The sequence below is a fragment of the Anarrhichthys ocellatus genome, unplaced genomic scaffold (genome assembly GCF_004355925.1).
Source record: "Anarrhichthys ocellatus isolate YVR2014 unplaced genomic scaffold, GSC_Weel_1.0 scaffold144, whole genome shotgun sequence".
NCBI classification, from domain to species: Eukaryota; Metazoa; Chordata; class Actinopteri; order Perciformes; family Anarhichadidae; genus Anarrhichthys; species Anarrhichthys ocellatus.
Genome location: NW_022280174.1, coordinates 121,609 through 138,360, shown reverse-complemented (window position 1 = coordinate 138,360; position 16,752 = coordinate 121,609). Strand labels below are relative to the sequence as shown.

The 16,752-nt window shown below is 43.3% G+C and overlaps 1 protein-coding gene across 3 annotated transcripts in view; it reads right to left on the bottom strand.

Moving 5' to 3' along the window:
* Positions 1-7,304: 7,304 nt before the first annotated feature.
* Positions 7,305-16,752, bottom strand: part of peli3 (pellino E3 ubiquitin protein ligase family member 3) — a 24,625-nt gene continuing 15,177 nt past the window's right edge. For 2 of the 3 annotated variants that reach the window (XM_031877668.1, XM_031877669.1), the window contains exons 2-7: positions 16,500-16,700; positions 15,371-15,500; positions 14,608-14,709; positions 13,193-13,417; positions 9,168-9,356; positions 7,305-8,149 (exon numbers count right to left, since the gene is read on the bottom strand). In XM_031877668.1, the coding sequence (XP_031733528.1) occupies positions 7,550-8,149; positions 9,168-9,356; positions 13,193-13,417; positions 14,608-14,709; positions 15,371-15,500; positions 16,500-16,700 (1,447 nt within the window). In that variant the 3' untranslated portion in view covers positions 7,305-7,549. The remainder of the gene's footprint in view (positions 8,150-9,167; positions 9,357-13,192; positions 13,418-14,607; positions 14,710-15,370; positions 15,501-16,499; positions 16,701-16,752) is intronic. The other variant, XM_031877670.1, reaches the window with a different exon arrangement.

Below are 16,752 nucleotides of genomic sequence, written 5' to 3'. Positions count from 1 at the left end.
GTGTGTGTGTGTGTGTGTGTGTGTGTGTGTGTGTGTGTGTGTGTGTGAGTGAGAGACTGGTGGCATCATTGTCATCAGATGTATTTTTAGCCTTGTGTTTTTCAGCCCTGTTGAGCTAAACTAGAAATGCTGTTTGCTGTGCAGGACTGGAATCTGAAATTGAGGGGGAGGGAAGGAACCAGCAGTAAGTGTGTGTATGCGCACGTGCGTATGTGTGGGGTTAGCGTGTAACATTCCTGAGCTCTTTGGACACATGTTGGCATCCCGGCAGTCTCACTTGAGTAGATGCAAAACAAGCAATCGTTTGAAACTCGACACACACACACACACACACACACACACACACACACACACACACACACCGGATGTTTTAGGGTTTGATGACTGATTTCCTCTTTTTTTTTTTTTTTTTTTTTTTTTTTTTTTTTTTTTTAAATCTTTGTTTCAACAAGTCTTGCTATTCTACTGGTTTTAATGTATTCATTGAATACTACTCTGTGTCGTTTAGTCCACAGAAGTATGAGGGGGCGCTGGGTAGGGCGGGTCTCCTGTGAGGGCGGGGTCAAAGAGACGCAGGGTGGGGCTTTTGCATATGAATGTGATTCTGATGAAACAAAACACTTTTCTCCTTAAGTTCACTTTTTGTATCGGTTCGGTTTTGAAAGGGGGTATTTTTCCACATCATTTGCACACGTTGTCCGTCGCTGTTCAAAGGCTTAATGAAGGCACTCACTAGGTGGTGTTTGTTCATAAAAAGCACCGGGCAGGAGCTCGCCTGTCAAGTCACCTTCTCTCTTCTTTTCTGTTCAGCTTGTTCACTTTGGTGCCGTCTCCCTGCTGAGTTTGATCATATTTTTGTTTTCTTTTTCTTTCTGTACATATTATAAATATACTATATATAATAAAATGATGAAAAGATCAACGTCAACACGAGAGCTGGTCTGGTATTGTTGTCATGGGTTCATGGGGGAGGGGCCGAACCTTTCACTTCATATTCGTGTTGTCAAAGCTCTCGTGGACCCGATGTCTCAGGAACACCGGGGGGGGGGGGGCCTTTAATGTCCACCGGGACCCAGGGAGGGTTAGAATGTGGGAGTCAAATGTCACCGTGACATTGAAGAGATTTAATCCGAGATTAAAGTAAAAAACATTATGAGAAAAAAACTTTGATATTCTTTGAGATGAAAGCAGTCACTTTAGAGCAGGGGTCTCAAACTCATTTTCACTCCGGGCCACATCAGCATCATGGTCGCCCACAAAGGGCCGGTTGTAAATGTAACTACTCGTAACATATTATTAAGTAACTCTCTGCATTTGATTATTGTTTATTCAAGTGTAAAAATATTGTACATGCAGTTATATAAATGTAAAATATATTTAAGCACATTTGTTATTGTAACTTAAATCCTTTTAATTTAGGGTTAAGAAACCCACATTACTTTATCAAAGATCAAACTATTAAAGAAAATAACAAAGACAAATATCAAACACAAGTTATTACAATAACTTTGTTCAAAGCTTAAAATCCTTTCAAGGGTGTGTTTGCACAATCCCATGTGAAGTATTTCATGTGTTTTAAAGCCACATTTAAAGTAGTCTTCAATGTACTCACAATACATTTCCATGTCAAATGTACAGTAACCAGCCAAAGAGCTACTTCTGTGACTGTGTGTTTAAGTATTTCATAATTTTGACTTTCAATCTCATAATTTTGACTTTCTAGCTCATCGTTATGACTTTCTATCATAGTTATGACTTTCTATCTCCTAACTTCGACTTTCTATCTCATAATTTCGACTATGAGGATATTTTTATTATCAAGTCTAACTTTAAAAAAAAAAAAAAAAAGTTTGAGTTTGAGACCCCTGCTTTAGAGGAAAACCAACAAATATAAATATATTATAATATTGTTGAATACATTGTAATAAAAAAGCACTGTGCGGGGCTCACCTGTCAGTCACCTTCTGTCTCCCTGCTGAGTGTCTAAACATTTTTTGTATATATATCAATAATTATAATAAAAATGATTATACTCCACAAATCTCCAAGAAAACATTTTGTCAAGGAATTTGCCACCTTAACAATAATAGAATATCAAGTTTTCTCCACGAATATTTCCACCATCCACAGCCACTAATTATTATTGTTTACCTCCATTGGTCCAAATACACAGTCGTAGAACAAGACACTGAGGATAAGGAGAGATAAGAGCAACAGGACATATACTGTGTGGTATAATCTGTGGCACATGTAAACGTCTCTAACACAACTTAGTTGGTATCAAGTAATTATACCAATTATACCAAAAGATGATAATCCAGTCTAATAGGATCAATGTGTCAGGATCAGTGTCAGAATGAATTTGAGGCTCATATGATTTTTTCAATTCTATAAATCAGGAATAAACATTTTTGGTGATTGTAAAGGAACCCTTTAGTAGTTCAGAATTACACTTCCCAAAACAAAGAAAAACAACAATGAGGTGAAACATATCCTGACTCCTCCCTGATAGGGGTCAAGCTCCAAAAACACTGGATCCTACATTTCCCAAAATGTGGCATAAAAAATGTCTTAAAATAACAATATTTCAATTTTTTCTGGGACAATATAATTTCCAACAAAATGAGTTAAGCTTTCAAGGGCCCAGCCGTTAAAGGGGATTGGGGACATGGAGGCCGGCTATAATTGGTTCATTCTTAATATAAGCAATATAAGCTACATTATATTTTGAACCTAAATATTAAGACATCAAAAAGAAACATTGTGTTTATTGTTGCTTCAGTAAAATGTATCCTGTTTCAGAATGAAAACCCCTTCTGCTGAAAATGGTGCGAGTGTGCGTGACTGAGAGTAAAATGCATCTTGATTTATGTTTGATAAAAGCCGATGGTGTTCATACACTGCAGCTCGGAATGTTACATTTTTTTTGTCCGTCCTCCTGCGTTTCAGAGAACAATGCAGCGCATAGAGCACAAACGCGTCCGTCTCTACATTCTCCAGCATATTGAGCCAAATCCAGACCAATAGCTTTGATCATTGGAGAAAAACAAAAAGCTGAAAGTTCAAATTTTGGTCTTGAACAATTTATTCAAACTAAAAATAAGTGCAAATAAGACCAAAGTGTGAACTTTCAGTTTCAATATTTTTTTCAAATGATCAAAACTATTGGCCTGGATTTGGCTCCATAAGCTCGCTCCGTCTGCGCTCGTATTATTTATTTAAAAATGTATGAAAGGAAATCGGGGGGGGGGGGGATGGATGCAGCTGATAAAATTAATAATAGTAATATTATCTACAGTATACTTACAGGTGCACATATAGTGATGGCCTAAGTTTGTGTTTATGGCCAAAGCTAATTGTATAATATTGTGAAGACTGGTGTTTACGCAGCAGAGCCCAAGCACAGCAATTATTTATTAAATGTTAATATTCACTGATTCAACAGACAATATTCCATTTACTGTATACCTCATTCTGTTCTGTAGGTCTACCTATGGAGCACTGTGGTGTGAGGTGTGACTGTGTGGGAAATGCTTTACTTGGGTAGCGACCTTTCTGTGTTAAAATCCCTCATCATAAAACGGTTAAATGAAAATAAAAAAAGTTTCCCAATTATAATAATCCATACTTGATATTTGGTTGCAAATTGTTCCCACTTACTGACGGCCTGACACCCCTGTAATAAAACACGTTATTTTCTCTGTTCATGGGATCAATGTGGGAAACAATGAAAATGTGAAAATGAAATGATTTTGAAGGCCTCAACAGTAAAGCACAGGTGTAGGGAGTGAACATCATAGTGGTAGCATGGAAACAGACACTGTGTTAGACAGCAGGGGGAGCTGCTGCCTGGCAACTTTCATATCAAGTCACACAAAAGTTCCATATTTTGGTGCTGATGAGACCGTAACCATGCATTCCAGATCTTACGTCAACCTGGCCAGTACTTGTTGAGATATCTTGCACATTGACCGATATCTAAGATTGTAATGATTTATAATGACAGTTATTAGGGACGTTTCCTACACACACACATACAGTACGTCTTCTCCATAGGAGTGCACTGTTGCTGTCTGCTGGAGCCACCGCAGGAACCATCCGTTACCCCGGCTACCATACTAGATCTCCCCCGGCTGCCTGTCACCCACATGGTGGCCGCCCTTGATTTGTACCCCTGCCTCTCTCCATGGAGCGTTTAAAAACACACACACACACACACACACACACACACACACACACACACACACACGCACACACACATACATACACACATACAGCAGATCGTGTGTAGTACATCACTGTGTCAAACGGAGGGCAAATGAAGAGATACCTGACATTGAATTTGACCAGTTGTTGTTCGGGGGTCTGGCACCGATTTTAAAAAACTAAACAAAACCCTGCGGCAGCTCTGGGTGGGATCGCAGCTGCCCTCTGCATCCGCTCTGCAGCGCGACCTTTTCAGCAGATATCACATAATAAGCAGTATGTGCTCACATCCGATCCAGAATATGCAACCATGTGCACCTACATCAAGTGTTGGAGGTGTGTGTAAAGGTGCAGCTCCTTGTGGAGCTCTTGAATCTGGACAAATTGAAGGTTTTCTTAGTGTTTTGTTCAACATTTCCTTAGGTGTTGAAAAGGTAACGTGCAGCTCTCCTGAGCTGTCCGTCTCCCACCCCCACCCCGGTGGGGAGGCCCGGGATGCTCGGTGACCTTGAGTTATTTTTAGCTCAACGGGGCGCTGCAAACTGTGAGCAAAGGCTTAGAGACACTCCATGGAGTAGGGGAGAGCGGGGTAATGTGAGACACCCCCTGTATCTAGGCAAAGGAACACATTTGTGGTCATGTGACCATTATGTTTTCAAGCCCCTCCCATTCCCCCCTTGTCATGAAGGAGAAGTTGGTGCTGGTGCTGTGGTAAGTATGTTTTGCATGTAAAAGTAAATTTTCTTGCTGTGAACTTAATCAACTGTTGTGTCAAAGCAAATTGATTCAGGTAGAAAAACTTATATCATACATGTTGATGAACTTCCAACATATAAAACCATATATGTTACATAGATTGATGCTAGCTGAAGATTAGCCTGAATTGCTAAGAGATGTTTTTTCTAAAATAGCACAAGTTAAGTTTAGTCTTAAACATATTTTCGTGTGATATTACATTACATATGTTTCATTTTTAATGTCATAAACATTGTAGAAAAGCCATCATGCCAAGAAACTACACCAGGAAGACAACCTGGGGCCAAACACCCCTTGCAGAGATGGCGAGTGCAGCCGCTGAGGTCATGCAAGGAAAGAAGTCCTTAAGAAAAGCTGGAAGGGATAGAAATATTGACAAGACAACCCTGAAAAGATTCATAAAGAAAAAAGAGAAGGCGGAAGTAAAATCAGTAGCCTGGGGTGCAGTAGCTGAGGCAAAGAGAATATTCACAGATGAGATGGAGGAGGAGCTTGCCAAACACTTGAAACAACTAGCTGACCAGTTCCATGGCCTTGCTCCAGTTAAGTGCCGTGAACTTGCATTTGAATATGCAGAGAAAAACTATATCCCTGTCCCTGCCAATTGGACAGAGAAACAATGTGCAGGTAGGCTAGGGTGTGCAAGAGATCACATGATTCTGTAGGTTAACTTAGGCCAACTGATCTTGCCACAAAGCTAAATCTTATAATAATGAATTCTCTACTCTTTAGGAGAAAGTGGTTTGGCAGCTTCCTAGCACGTCCCCATCTAAATAGGCCTGGAGGAACCACACGGAGAGAGCAGCTGGAATGTAGAGTAGGTCTTGTTATAGAGTATGAGGCTGATGTTCTAATCCAGGTGGGTCGAGTCCCAGGCTGTTCTAGCTGGTTCTGATTATGGTCCCATGACTGTGTTCTAATCTAACTGGTTCTATCTGTCATTTGAATGTTAATTAAAATATTTTGAATTATATTATGTTGTATATGATTTTGTTCGGAGTTACTTTCAAGTGTTTGAAAAAATGTGCTTAATTGACCAATCCCCATGATTCTGTTACTAGTCCGATATTAGTTTTGGAATGTGTGGTTGTCAATCTAGCTGTCAGGATTGTAACTGTTACAACATGTGTTGTTATGGTAGTTTTAAAGTGGAAAAAGTACGTGGATCAGTTTACCCCCAGCTGGTTCACTTTACCCCCTTGATTTCTCTGGTCTGTCTCACTTTACCCCTAAGCTGGGGTAAAGTGAGACACAAGACCACTTTTTTTATAAACAATCATATTTTCACTGACCTTTGTCCTGAAGACATTCTGATCATTTCCATTGATAGGAAACATCCTGAATTAATGGGAAATGTGTAAATTTTGCTGGTATATCATTTTAGCTCGCCTATGTGTTTACAAATGTAAAAAATGTCTCACATTACCCTCGCTCTCCCCTACGTAGCCACGTACACGTGTGCGTGCCGGCTGCTACTACGGTGAGAAGGGCTTCTCATAGGGAGAGAGGCATCAAGCTGATGGAGATATGTAGAGCAGCCTTGTGACTGCGATGTTGTGCTTTAAGGATAATTCAGTTTTTTTAAAAGTTTGTTCAAAATCATTTCTAGCAGTTATGATAGCATTGCGATCACCAAGTTACGTGCTAAGAGTATACCTGGAAATGTTGCGCGCACATCAAAGAATGGTTGATGTCGTAGAAATTGCCCAAGCTGAAGCAGGACGTCGGTGTGTTAGAGCTGAAAAAACAACAACACAGCTGTTTTCTTTTATACTTTTGAATCCAACTCCTAACTCTTGGGATCACTTTTGTTTGACGCGCAGAGCATAAATGTTACACCTTTCATGGTGAAGATGTTATAATTCCTGCTTCAAGATTCACTGTTGACTTCTAGACCACTAGTCAAACTATGGAGCTTTTTTTTAGCAGGTCCCCATTTTGTTTATCTGGTGTATACACACACACACACACACACACACACACACCAGTGGTTTCACACTTTCCACTGGTCAACAGGTGGCAGCAACACACCGAGATATACTGCAGTATGCCAACAGAGACAGTGAAGAAGAAGACTGCAAGCTTGTAAACAATGCTTGATTTAAAATAGTTTTAAGAGGCTTGTTTACGAGAAAATTCCACAGGTCACCTTTAAATTGGGATCAATCTCTACATTGGACAGTTTTGGTAATCATTTTACCATTCGCCTTTGTTTTCACCTTCGTTTGAGTCGGCTTCCAACATGGTTTTTGTTTCTTTTTAGTGTTGCTGTCGTGCAGTCAAATGATGTGACGGGCTGAGCAGTTACTTAAAGAGAAGAACAAAAGATCACTAACACCTGCTCATTTCAACACAATTTATTTACATAGTCTCCACACACCTCATATTCCATTTAAAGCCATGTCAGTCTATAATTGCATGGCACATTCAGTTCATCATGTCAGCTGTCCTTTTCTTGTATTTGTCATTGGTGCTTTCTCTTTCGTCCAACACTTGAGTGTTCAGATTTTTGTTCTAGCACGCGGTCTTTACTCTGCGTGTCCACCTCTTCACCGGTCCACCATCACTTTGTGGCTCCCGGGTATCCTCAGTCAACGGGGCCTTGGAAGATGAGTTTGATGTGGCCCTGCTCCCCTGTCAACCAGGTACCACAGAAGGGGCAGGCAGCGTGGAAGGCGTGGGTGCCGTGGGGTAACGGGATCTGGCTCCACCCCACCACTGTTTTTGCTGAGCATACGTGGCCGCAGGGGCAGAAGGCGTGAGTAGGCGGCCCGGCGTCCAGGTACAATCCTCCCTCACAGCCCAGCCACAGCGGCACGTAGGGGCCCACTCGCCGGCACATGGGGCACTCCCTCTCCCCGGTGCTGGCTGGTGCCGTACCCCCGGGGCCGGCGGGACCCTTCTCCTTGCGATAGCCCCAATTGTGGTAGCCGTGTACGTGGCCGCAGTTGACGTAGACCCAGGGCTGCTTCTTGTCGACGATCTCGCGCTGGGCCAGACTAGGGAAGGCCAGGGTGTTGAAGCCCACGGGACACTGGGGCCGGGCGGCGTTCAGCTCCTGGCGAAGGGATTCCAGCTGTTTGAGGGTGGGGGTGTGGCGCAGTCCGGCGGGGGTCCTCCACAGCAGGGTAGCCCCACACAGATCAATCAGAGAGCCGTCCTGGAGGGTGTTTGACTCATTTTCCACCTCGAGAGGAGAACAGAAGATGGAAACAGTAGGGGAAAGAGAAGAAGAAGACGCAGTGATTGGTTATGGGCCACACTGGAAGGGTTCGTTAAACTGGGGACAACTTGTAGCAGTTCCCCTCCGTAGCACCACATGATGGCACTGTGCTGCACTAGTTAGGGTTCAGACTGTTGACACTCATCTATTGTAAGTGGCTTCCCTCAAAACACTATCATCATCAACATGTACGCATCACATTTACAGATCGAATTGACAATTAAGAATAGTATCCTGTGACAGTTTGACTTCTTGCAGGAGAGGATGCACGTGGTTGAAGGCGACAACAAGGCTCTCTACGTCTCCGGTCATTTGCAGCAGTACTCCTACTGCTGGACTCACTTCAGACAAAGACTCCCCATCAAGTTGTTTCAATTTGCACATGACACTGCCTTTGTGGGTTGATTTCTAACAATATTGAAGGTATACTGGTGAGCAGTGAACAACTTGAAGGAAGTGGTGGTGGGCTGTATGAGTGCCAGTGGCCACTGACCCCTGAGCAGGGACCTACAGACTTTTGGGGTATAACTGTCTCCTATCGTGGGAGCTCGAGGAAAGCTCAGCGAAGACTTTTCTTTTTTATGATGCAATGTGATCATGCTGGTATCGACGGAGTTCACACGTTTGCGGTAACTGCGTGGTTTATAATAACTCGGTTCCCGTCAGGAAATGTCTGGACGTGGTGACGAATTGATTCAAAATCCAGAAGCTAGTGTCCTGCTGACATTCACACCAATAGGGAAAAGGGACAAGATTCTACAGCATTATAGAGGGCTTAATTTCCTACCTTCTTTAAAATAATGCAAAGTATATAGGGCAGCCAGGTTCTGCAGTACAAGGATGTTCACTTCCTTACATTACATTAAGGAACCAATTTCTACAGAAATCCCTGCAGGTCATATCATGTTTAGTAGCTTCAAACTTTGTGACCATATCGGAAAAAACATACAAGTCATTTTTCCGTCAGCCCTCTTCATCTTACCAGTTTTCCCCTCTGTTGGGCTGAGCGAGTCTCCCTCAGGGCAAAGACGTTTCCACAAACAGAGATTTCCCTCCAGACGCCCGGAGCAGGCTCAGACACAAACTCCCCCGCCGGGTGCATCACCAGCACCCCGTTGGTGGTCAGGCCGTCCATCAGGCCATCCGACGTCCTCCATTTGGCAGCGCGCTCCTGAGAGACACACCAATACACATGGAACAGGCAGACGTAAAAGTTAGAGGCACAGAGGGATGATAGGGGAGGTAGATGTCAGAGGTGGCTGGCTAGAAGAACAGCTAACGTTCTCTGCTGCTATATTTAGCTCAGTACAGAATGACTACTGTACTGACTAATGCACGGCGATGCGCCCACACTTGAGAAAGAACCCATCCCTGAGAGAAAGAAAGGATGTATTATGAACACAAATTAGCTCCGATGGAATGAAACAGCAAATTTCTGCAGTGTGTAGCTTCACAAAAAAAAAAAAGCTATGAAAGGGCAGAGGCAGTAGTAAAAGAAACGCATGAGATTAAGTTCTTTGAAGCTGTTGGAGGAAAGAAGAATTTCACTGAATGTGTTCAACATTAATGTTAAAAAGGCTAAAAAACCTTTTGCAAAAATGGAATATAATATTCATAACTATGTTTTCAAAGTGTATAATCACCTGAAACTAAGAATCGTTGTGTTTTCTTTAGTTTGGAATGAGCCCATCATATATCGGCAGGAAGCACGTCCTTTTCATAGAGTGCGCCATGTTTCTAGAGTAGCCCAGAATGGACAAACCAAACACTGGCTCTTCAATCTGCAGCCTCACTGCTAGATGCAACTAAATCCTACACATGGGTCCTTTAAAGCTGCTCTTATTACACCATATGAACATTGGGTCAAATGGCTGTGTAATGTGAAAGGTGTCACTTGTAAAGACAAACCCGTAGAGATGAATTATCACCAACTCTGCACTTTGTTTTTAGCCTCTTTCGGCTCATTGTTTTGGTTTTTATAGGTCCCAATTGTACTATTTGGGTTGAGTCTCCTACTCTCATCAGCTTAGCTAAGCGAAAAAGCTCTGATAAAGCCACCGTACTCTACCTGCTCTGCACCAAACAACAGACAAGACACATTCAGAGACTAGCTGTTTAACATAGTGGAGCATTTAGCAGCTAAACAGACAGATCTTTTTCTCAGGAGGTGGTGGAGACCAAAACCAGAGCTGAAATTAATTACAAGTTAAAAACTAAACTTGTTTGGCTTATGGGTCGTAGTAGCTAGCAGTGTAATATTGTGGGTCAGAGGTGTGTGTTATAATTTGGCAAAATCTTTGTTTTGCATTTGAAAATCCCCTGCCTGGCTTTAAAGCCCCTTGTGATGGTATCACAAGGGGCTGTCTGACTATGGCAGACAGCAGGACACACTGCCTGAGGCTGTATATGTGCCAGAAATAAAACAGAAGACCAGCAAGAAAGCAGCTGAGAGGATAAATGTCATGTCGTGTTGCTTTAATAAAGAAGACGAAAGGCCTCAGTGTGCTTCAAATTAGCTGGGTCTCAGCGTAAAGTGGGTGGGATTGTTGGACTGGACTTAGTTTGAAGCACATTGAGGACTTCAGAAAGATGTATTCGTCTCAACATGGTAATACTGAACTCAAATGCCCAGCTTGTGTCTTCTGCATTAGGTGGAGTACCTCCATGCATTACTTCTGTGAACCCGTTATGCGTGGGTATGCAATTTGATTCCAATTTGTGAGAGGCGGATCCAAATTTTTTTTTGTAAGTTATGTATATACTGTAGAAAAACAGATCTCTTTAAAATTAATGCCTTAAATTAAACCAAAAGAAAGGCGTTGCAGCGCTATGTCGTCCATCTCAGCCGAGAACGGAGAAATGTCTTAGAGCCGAGCCAAGCAAGAGCCCTCTCCGCCCTTGCTTATGACGAGGGGTTAGGGCCGCAGGCTGCATTACACATAGGTTTGCAGCCGGGCACTGCCGGAGAGGCGCTTTGTAACGGGCGGAGACAGCAGCCTAAAAACACCGTCCGGGAAACGGGACTTTGAGGTACATCTACACTCTTTCACACTGAGGGTTGAGGACATGAGACGGTGAGTAAAGAGAGAGGCTTGTGTGCACCGTCCACACGAAAATAAAAACAGCACTAGTGGACCAGTCGGCATCCTCCGGTTCTGCTGAGTGAAGCTGATGCGGAAGTGTCTTACAACTTGCATTCTCTCTACTGAACATCAGGGGGTGACTCCTCTGATTGTATATGAGAAAATGACTCTAATTCTCTCTAGATTTATTCCCTCAGTAAACATTGTAAACATGAGTTTATGGTCTCAATCTCTAGTTTCAAGTCTTCTTCAATACAGCATGATGTTCATTTAGTAAATGATGGTTCATTTAGAGTCAAACAGACCATAAAGCAGGGCATGCTTTAGGGCGGGCTTACTGTGATTGAAAGGTCGCTGCTGCTATCAGAGCCGTATACGGCGTCTCTACGTCACTCCTCTGCATTCCAAATTTGGTAACTTCTGTTCATTGGTTGCGAAAAAACACAAAATGGCGACTGCCGTGATCCAAGATGGCGATGGCAAAATCACCAGACTCGAGGCTTCAAAATGACATTCCACAAACCAATGGGTGAACTTCTTATTTACAGTTTATGTAGTGGACTCATCATTTGATCACAGCCTCAGAGTGTGTGACAGAGGAAATGTGTGTCACTTCCTCCTCCAAGCTTAGGACCGGAAGGGTCTGACGGAGGAGGAAGTACTGAAATCCTAAGGACTGAAAATTGTCAGGCATTATTTATCAATTACACAATAATCCCATCCATCAAACAGTTCAGAGGTGAACCTCAGAGCCTGACTTTTAATAAAAAGGACAACATTTGTTCCGTACATCAGCGTGAATGTAGTCCTGATGGCTGGTGGATGATGTGTGTGTGTGTGTGTGTGTTGAGCTGAGTACTGGTTGCTGACATTATCTCCCTGACTGCTGACCTAGTTGTCGGGGTTCCTGATGAATCTTGCATGGGATGACATCATGCAATCATGAGAAAGGGCTGTTATTTGCTTGCATGGCTTTGGTGCACCTCGATGTCACGTTTTAGACCGCCCCGCCCTGCCAGCTATCCACAGAGGTATAGAAGCTTTTCATATCAAAGAGTCTGATAACTGAGTACAGTACAGGGGGAAATAACTACTCTCTGTTTAGTTCATTGGAAAACATGTTTAAAATGCCATTCCAACATTCAGATGGGTTAGGGTTGGGGTTTTCATAAATGGCTACTAGCTGTAAGCGAGACTCTGTGGCGAGGTAAGGCTCCAGACTCACTGAACTGGAGATACAGCAAGACGGAGCCCAAGCGGAGGACTGCTGAGTCGGCTTGACGGCCCACAACTGTCCCGCGTTAATGAACATAAGCGGAGCGCTCCTTTCTATTTCAAGTTAATTCTGGTTCATTCCAAGTGGGGTCTTCCCATTGAAGTAAGAGCTCGGAGGAGCGCAGCTAAGTCGCTAAAAATAGGTCCAACAGGGTGAGAAATGAGCGAGCCGGTCGTAAACAGATCTCAATTATCTAACAGAGGAACTAAATAAGTTAGGAAAGACTGAGCTATTTGGTCTATTACCTACAGCGACACAAATACAGTGTACAGTATGTACTGATGCACTATATGTTATAACATGATGTATGTTCACTGACACGTCTCCAATAGCTTGAGACAGTTACATATGACCAGAAGCAGCATATTAACACACACAAACACACACACACACACACACACACACACACACACACATTCACACACACACACACACATACACACACGTGGAGAACAGTGCTCCTTCCTCTCCCAGGCTTCCTTGGGCCAGGTCACATACATTGACACCCATCCTCACAGCTATGATGTCACCCTTGGGCGGCAAAGTCACGTCCCTGATATTGCTCTCACCACGGTTACCGTGGTTACCGGTCCCCGAGCGTTTTTTGCCAGGAGAGGCCTGGCGCCCACGAGGGAGAAGAACACTCACCCCGAGGAAGATGTTCTTGGAGGAGTCGAAGCCGGCGGCGTAGATGCGGGCCGTGTAGGGAGCGCTGCGCTCGCACATGATGCGGCAGGCATAGCGGGAGATGGTGCTCTGGGCAGACTGGCCTCCGCCGCCGCCCTCCCCCGCTGAGCCCCCGCCCTGACCGCTACCGCTGCCCGCCGTGTCCGTCACCACGAAGTCGATCATGCTCTCTGTGGACCGACCAATCTGAGAGAACCCAGAGAGAGGAATCGATATCATAAAACAATGACATATCTAGCCATGCACGTATTAGCGGTGGTTGTCTCTGAATCTAAATCATCCATGTCATTGACTGAATCAGTTCTTCTTTTAAATTGTAGCTTCCCTCAATGGTGACTAAACGTGCCATTGTGTCACAGCGTTGCTGTTCTGTGCTTTTTGAGATCATTTGGGCTACTTTTTGTTCAATTTGGTCAGTTTCCACACCTCCCCCAATTAGAAACAGTATGATTGATGAGAATGACCAGTACCAACACAAATAATCTAAAGTCATTCCAGTTCATTATAAATAGGCTGAAACATTTCTTGGGTTTTCTTTTGGTAGCACTGGCCATTGGTTCTGGCAACATGCAGCAGAAAACCAACAGTTTAGCAAGAACGACCCAACATTCGGCTGAACGTCTTGCTGAACTGAAGAAAGTCATTGATGTAATTTTCCAATACTATGCGCAGCGTAATCTGAATTCAATTTGCCTCGGTTGTATCCAGGCGGAGGAAGAAACATATCTAGCATGTCTATAAAGATGGACAGAACAAACCATGTGGGTGACATGACCCTTAAACACAGCAGACAGCAGACAGACAGACATGGAGCGCTGTTGATCGTGTCTGCTGGAGTCACGGCTTTGTATGGATCTCCTTGAAGTGGAGAGAAGGTGGTTGGAAAAACAACTGTGAGTTACTGAGAGCAGACGAGGTCTGACTCATCTTCTCCTGTATGTTTGATCTCCTCAGTCTATTGTCTTCCCTCCTTCTGCCCGATGCTTTCACTCCGGCGCTTCCTCTTCATTCCCGATGCCCTCACTGCTCTACAGGCCCGACAGCTTCAGCTACTGTTTGACTAAATACTTAAATCTGAAAGACAAAGGAATAGCCTCGCCTAATTTCACCGTCCTACTGTCGCCCACTAAAAGGCCTGATTCCACGTGAATGCACCATTGCTCCTTCCATTCTTACCTTTCACAATAAAAGCCCCAGACCCAAACGCTGCATCCTTGCTTACCATGAGGAACTCAAGGTCACTCAGAGTTTTTTCACTAGGAGGCAACTCAGCAAAACAGCTTACAATATGTTGGCACGGCACATGTGCACATGCTTTTTGTAAGTGTGTGTGTGTGTGTGTGTGTGTGTGTGTGTGTGTGTGTGGAAACACTGACCTGAAACATGTCTGTGTTGGTGTCATGGGTGTACTCCACAATGACAGAGTGGCTCCGTGACAGTGTGTAGGAGATGCTGTGCTGGCTTTTGTTGCTGAGTGCCTGCCAATGAAAAATACATTATCCAGGTCACATGACAAGGAGAGCTGGCCTCCAGCACAATCTACCAGAGGACGTTTCCTGTTCTAGAGGGACAATGCTAGCTCTACATAAAATGACTGATTATCATATCATCATCCACATTCAAATGTTGCATTTTCTTTTTTCGTGCATGTCTATTCATTGTGTTTAGAGCAGATATTTCTTCACAGTTGCAGATAAAGACGAGGCTCCACTAATATTAAAGTCCAAACGTAAACAAATATTTAAAAAGGCATTCAAATAAGATAAATGTTCCAAAACTCACAACATGTTTCTATATACAAAATAGTCCTAGCAGCACCCTAAGAGCACATAAAGTACATTTCTATAACCACAATAACCACAAATCTTTTCTTTTCCCAATTTCTTTTAAGGGTGATGACATCATAAAATATCACAACATTCTAAGCTTCACTCTAATACCTCAGTATAAAATTCCAATGTAAAAAAAGAAGAAAAGAAATGTGTTACAGAAGAAATAGACAGTTTTAAATAGATTTTTCGATAATAATAATAATATAGTAATAATATAGAACCTGGTTCCTTTCTACCTGGTTTAGGGAAAACACCTCTTCAGTTTGAATGACAACCTCAACTGTGTTGATCAGTGTTGTGAACTCACCTTTGACACCAGAGGGGTTGAGACGTTGTGGATAACATCAGGTTTGACCCCGTTGGCTTTAGGTCTCTTATAGAGGGCCAGGCGACTTCTTCTGCGACCCTTGTCCCCGTTGGCCAGCGACCCATTGTGCCTGTGAAGCATAAGAAGAAAATGGACTTAATTGTGATAATGTTAATAACTGGGTTAAATGGATGATACATGCTTTATCTTTTACTCACTTTGTCCAAATTCCAGCCATAAATACTCCCACAAAGTAATGCTTTGCCTTGATAGATATGCTGATAGGCTCTTAGCTGAGAAGGATGTAAACACTACACCTGTCAATGATTATGACATTATGACACACATTGATGATTCACAAGTGTTCACAAGCTCAATTTACTTGTCACACTATGATGAGTATTTACTGGGTCATCCACTAATCGGATGATGATCGGCATTTCAAGCCCTGGCTCCTTTAGTCCACATGAAGAAGTGTCCTTGGGCAAGATACGGAACCCCAAATAGCTCCCAAAGGCTGTGCCATCAGTGTGCGAGTGTGTGTAAATGAGCATTTAAATTGTATCCTTATGGGCAGATGGCACCTTTTTACTTTTTTGATTGTTAGTTCCCATTGTTTGTTCTCAAGATTGATCCCTGCGGAACGCCATACGTGTACACTCCTGGATCTGATAAGGTGCCATTAATATCTACACACTGAATATGATTACTTATGTAAGATTTCAACCAACTAACTGCTGAGCTAGGTTATCACGGCCAATAGCCTCACATTTATGGAATACAATGTACTGTATCGAATGTCTTTCGAATGTCCATATTGAATTGATCAGTCAGGTCAACAAATGCAGACTCTGTGGAATATGATTTCCTGAACCTAGTACTTATAAAGAATATTGCGTTCACTTAAATAGGCACCAAACTGGTCACTCTCTAAGATGTTTAATGCAACAGGAAGTCAAAATATAATATCCTTGGATTTGTTTCAGATCGGATGAGCGATCCAGTATCACCAGCCCTGATTATTCCATATGACCAACACTCTCCATTCATGTTCTGCTGGCCACAGAGAGGCCATGATTACCGGATGTTGGATGTTGTAAAATGTCGGTGGCGGTTATCAATATCTCACCCTAAGACGATGAGCTCGCCGTACTTGACGGGCTCCTTGTCCTCAGGGAAAACTCCGTCGTGGGGTTGCGAGCTTGAGCCCAGAGGAGGCGAGGGCTGGCTCTTGTTGCAGGATGGGCGCAGCTCCAGAGATGGGGGGGGACACAGTGCCTCTGAGCTGCCCTCCAAAACCATGCCCACCGGCCACAACTGGGGCTCGCTGCTGGGGAGAGAGAGAGAGAGAGAGAGAGAGAGAGAGAGAGAGAGAGAGAGAG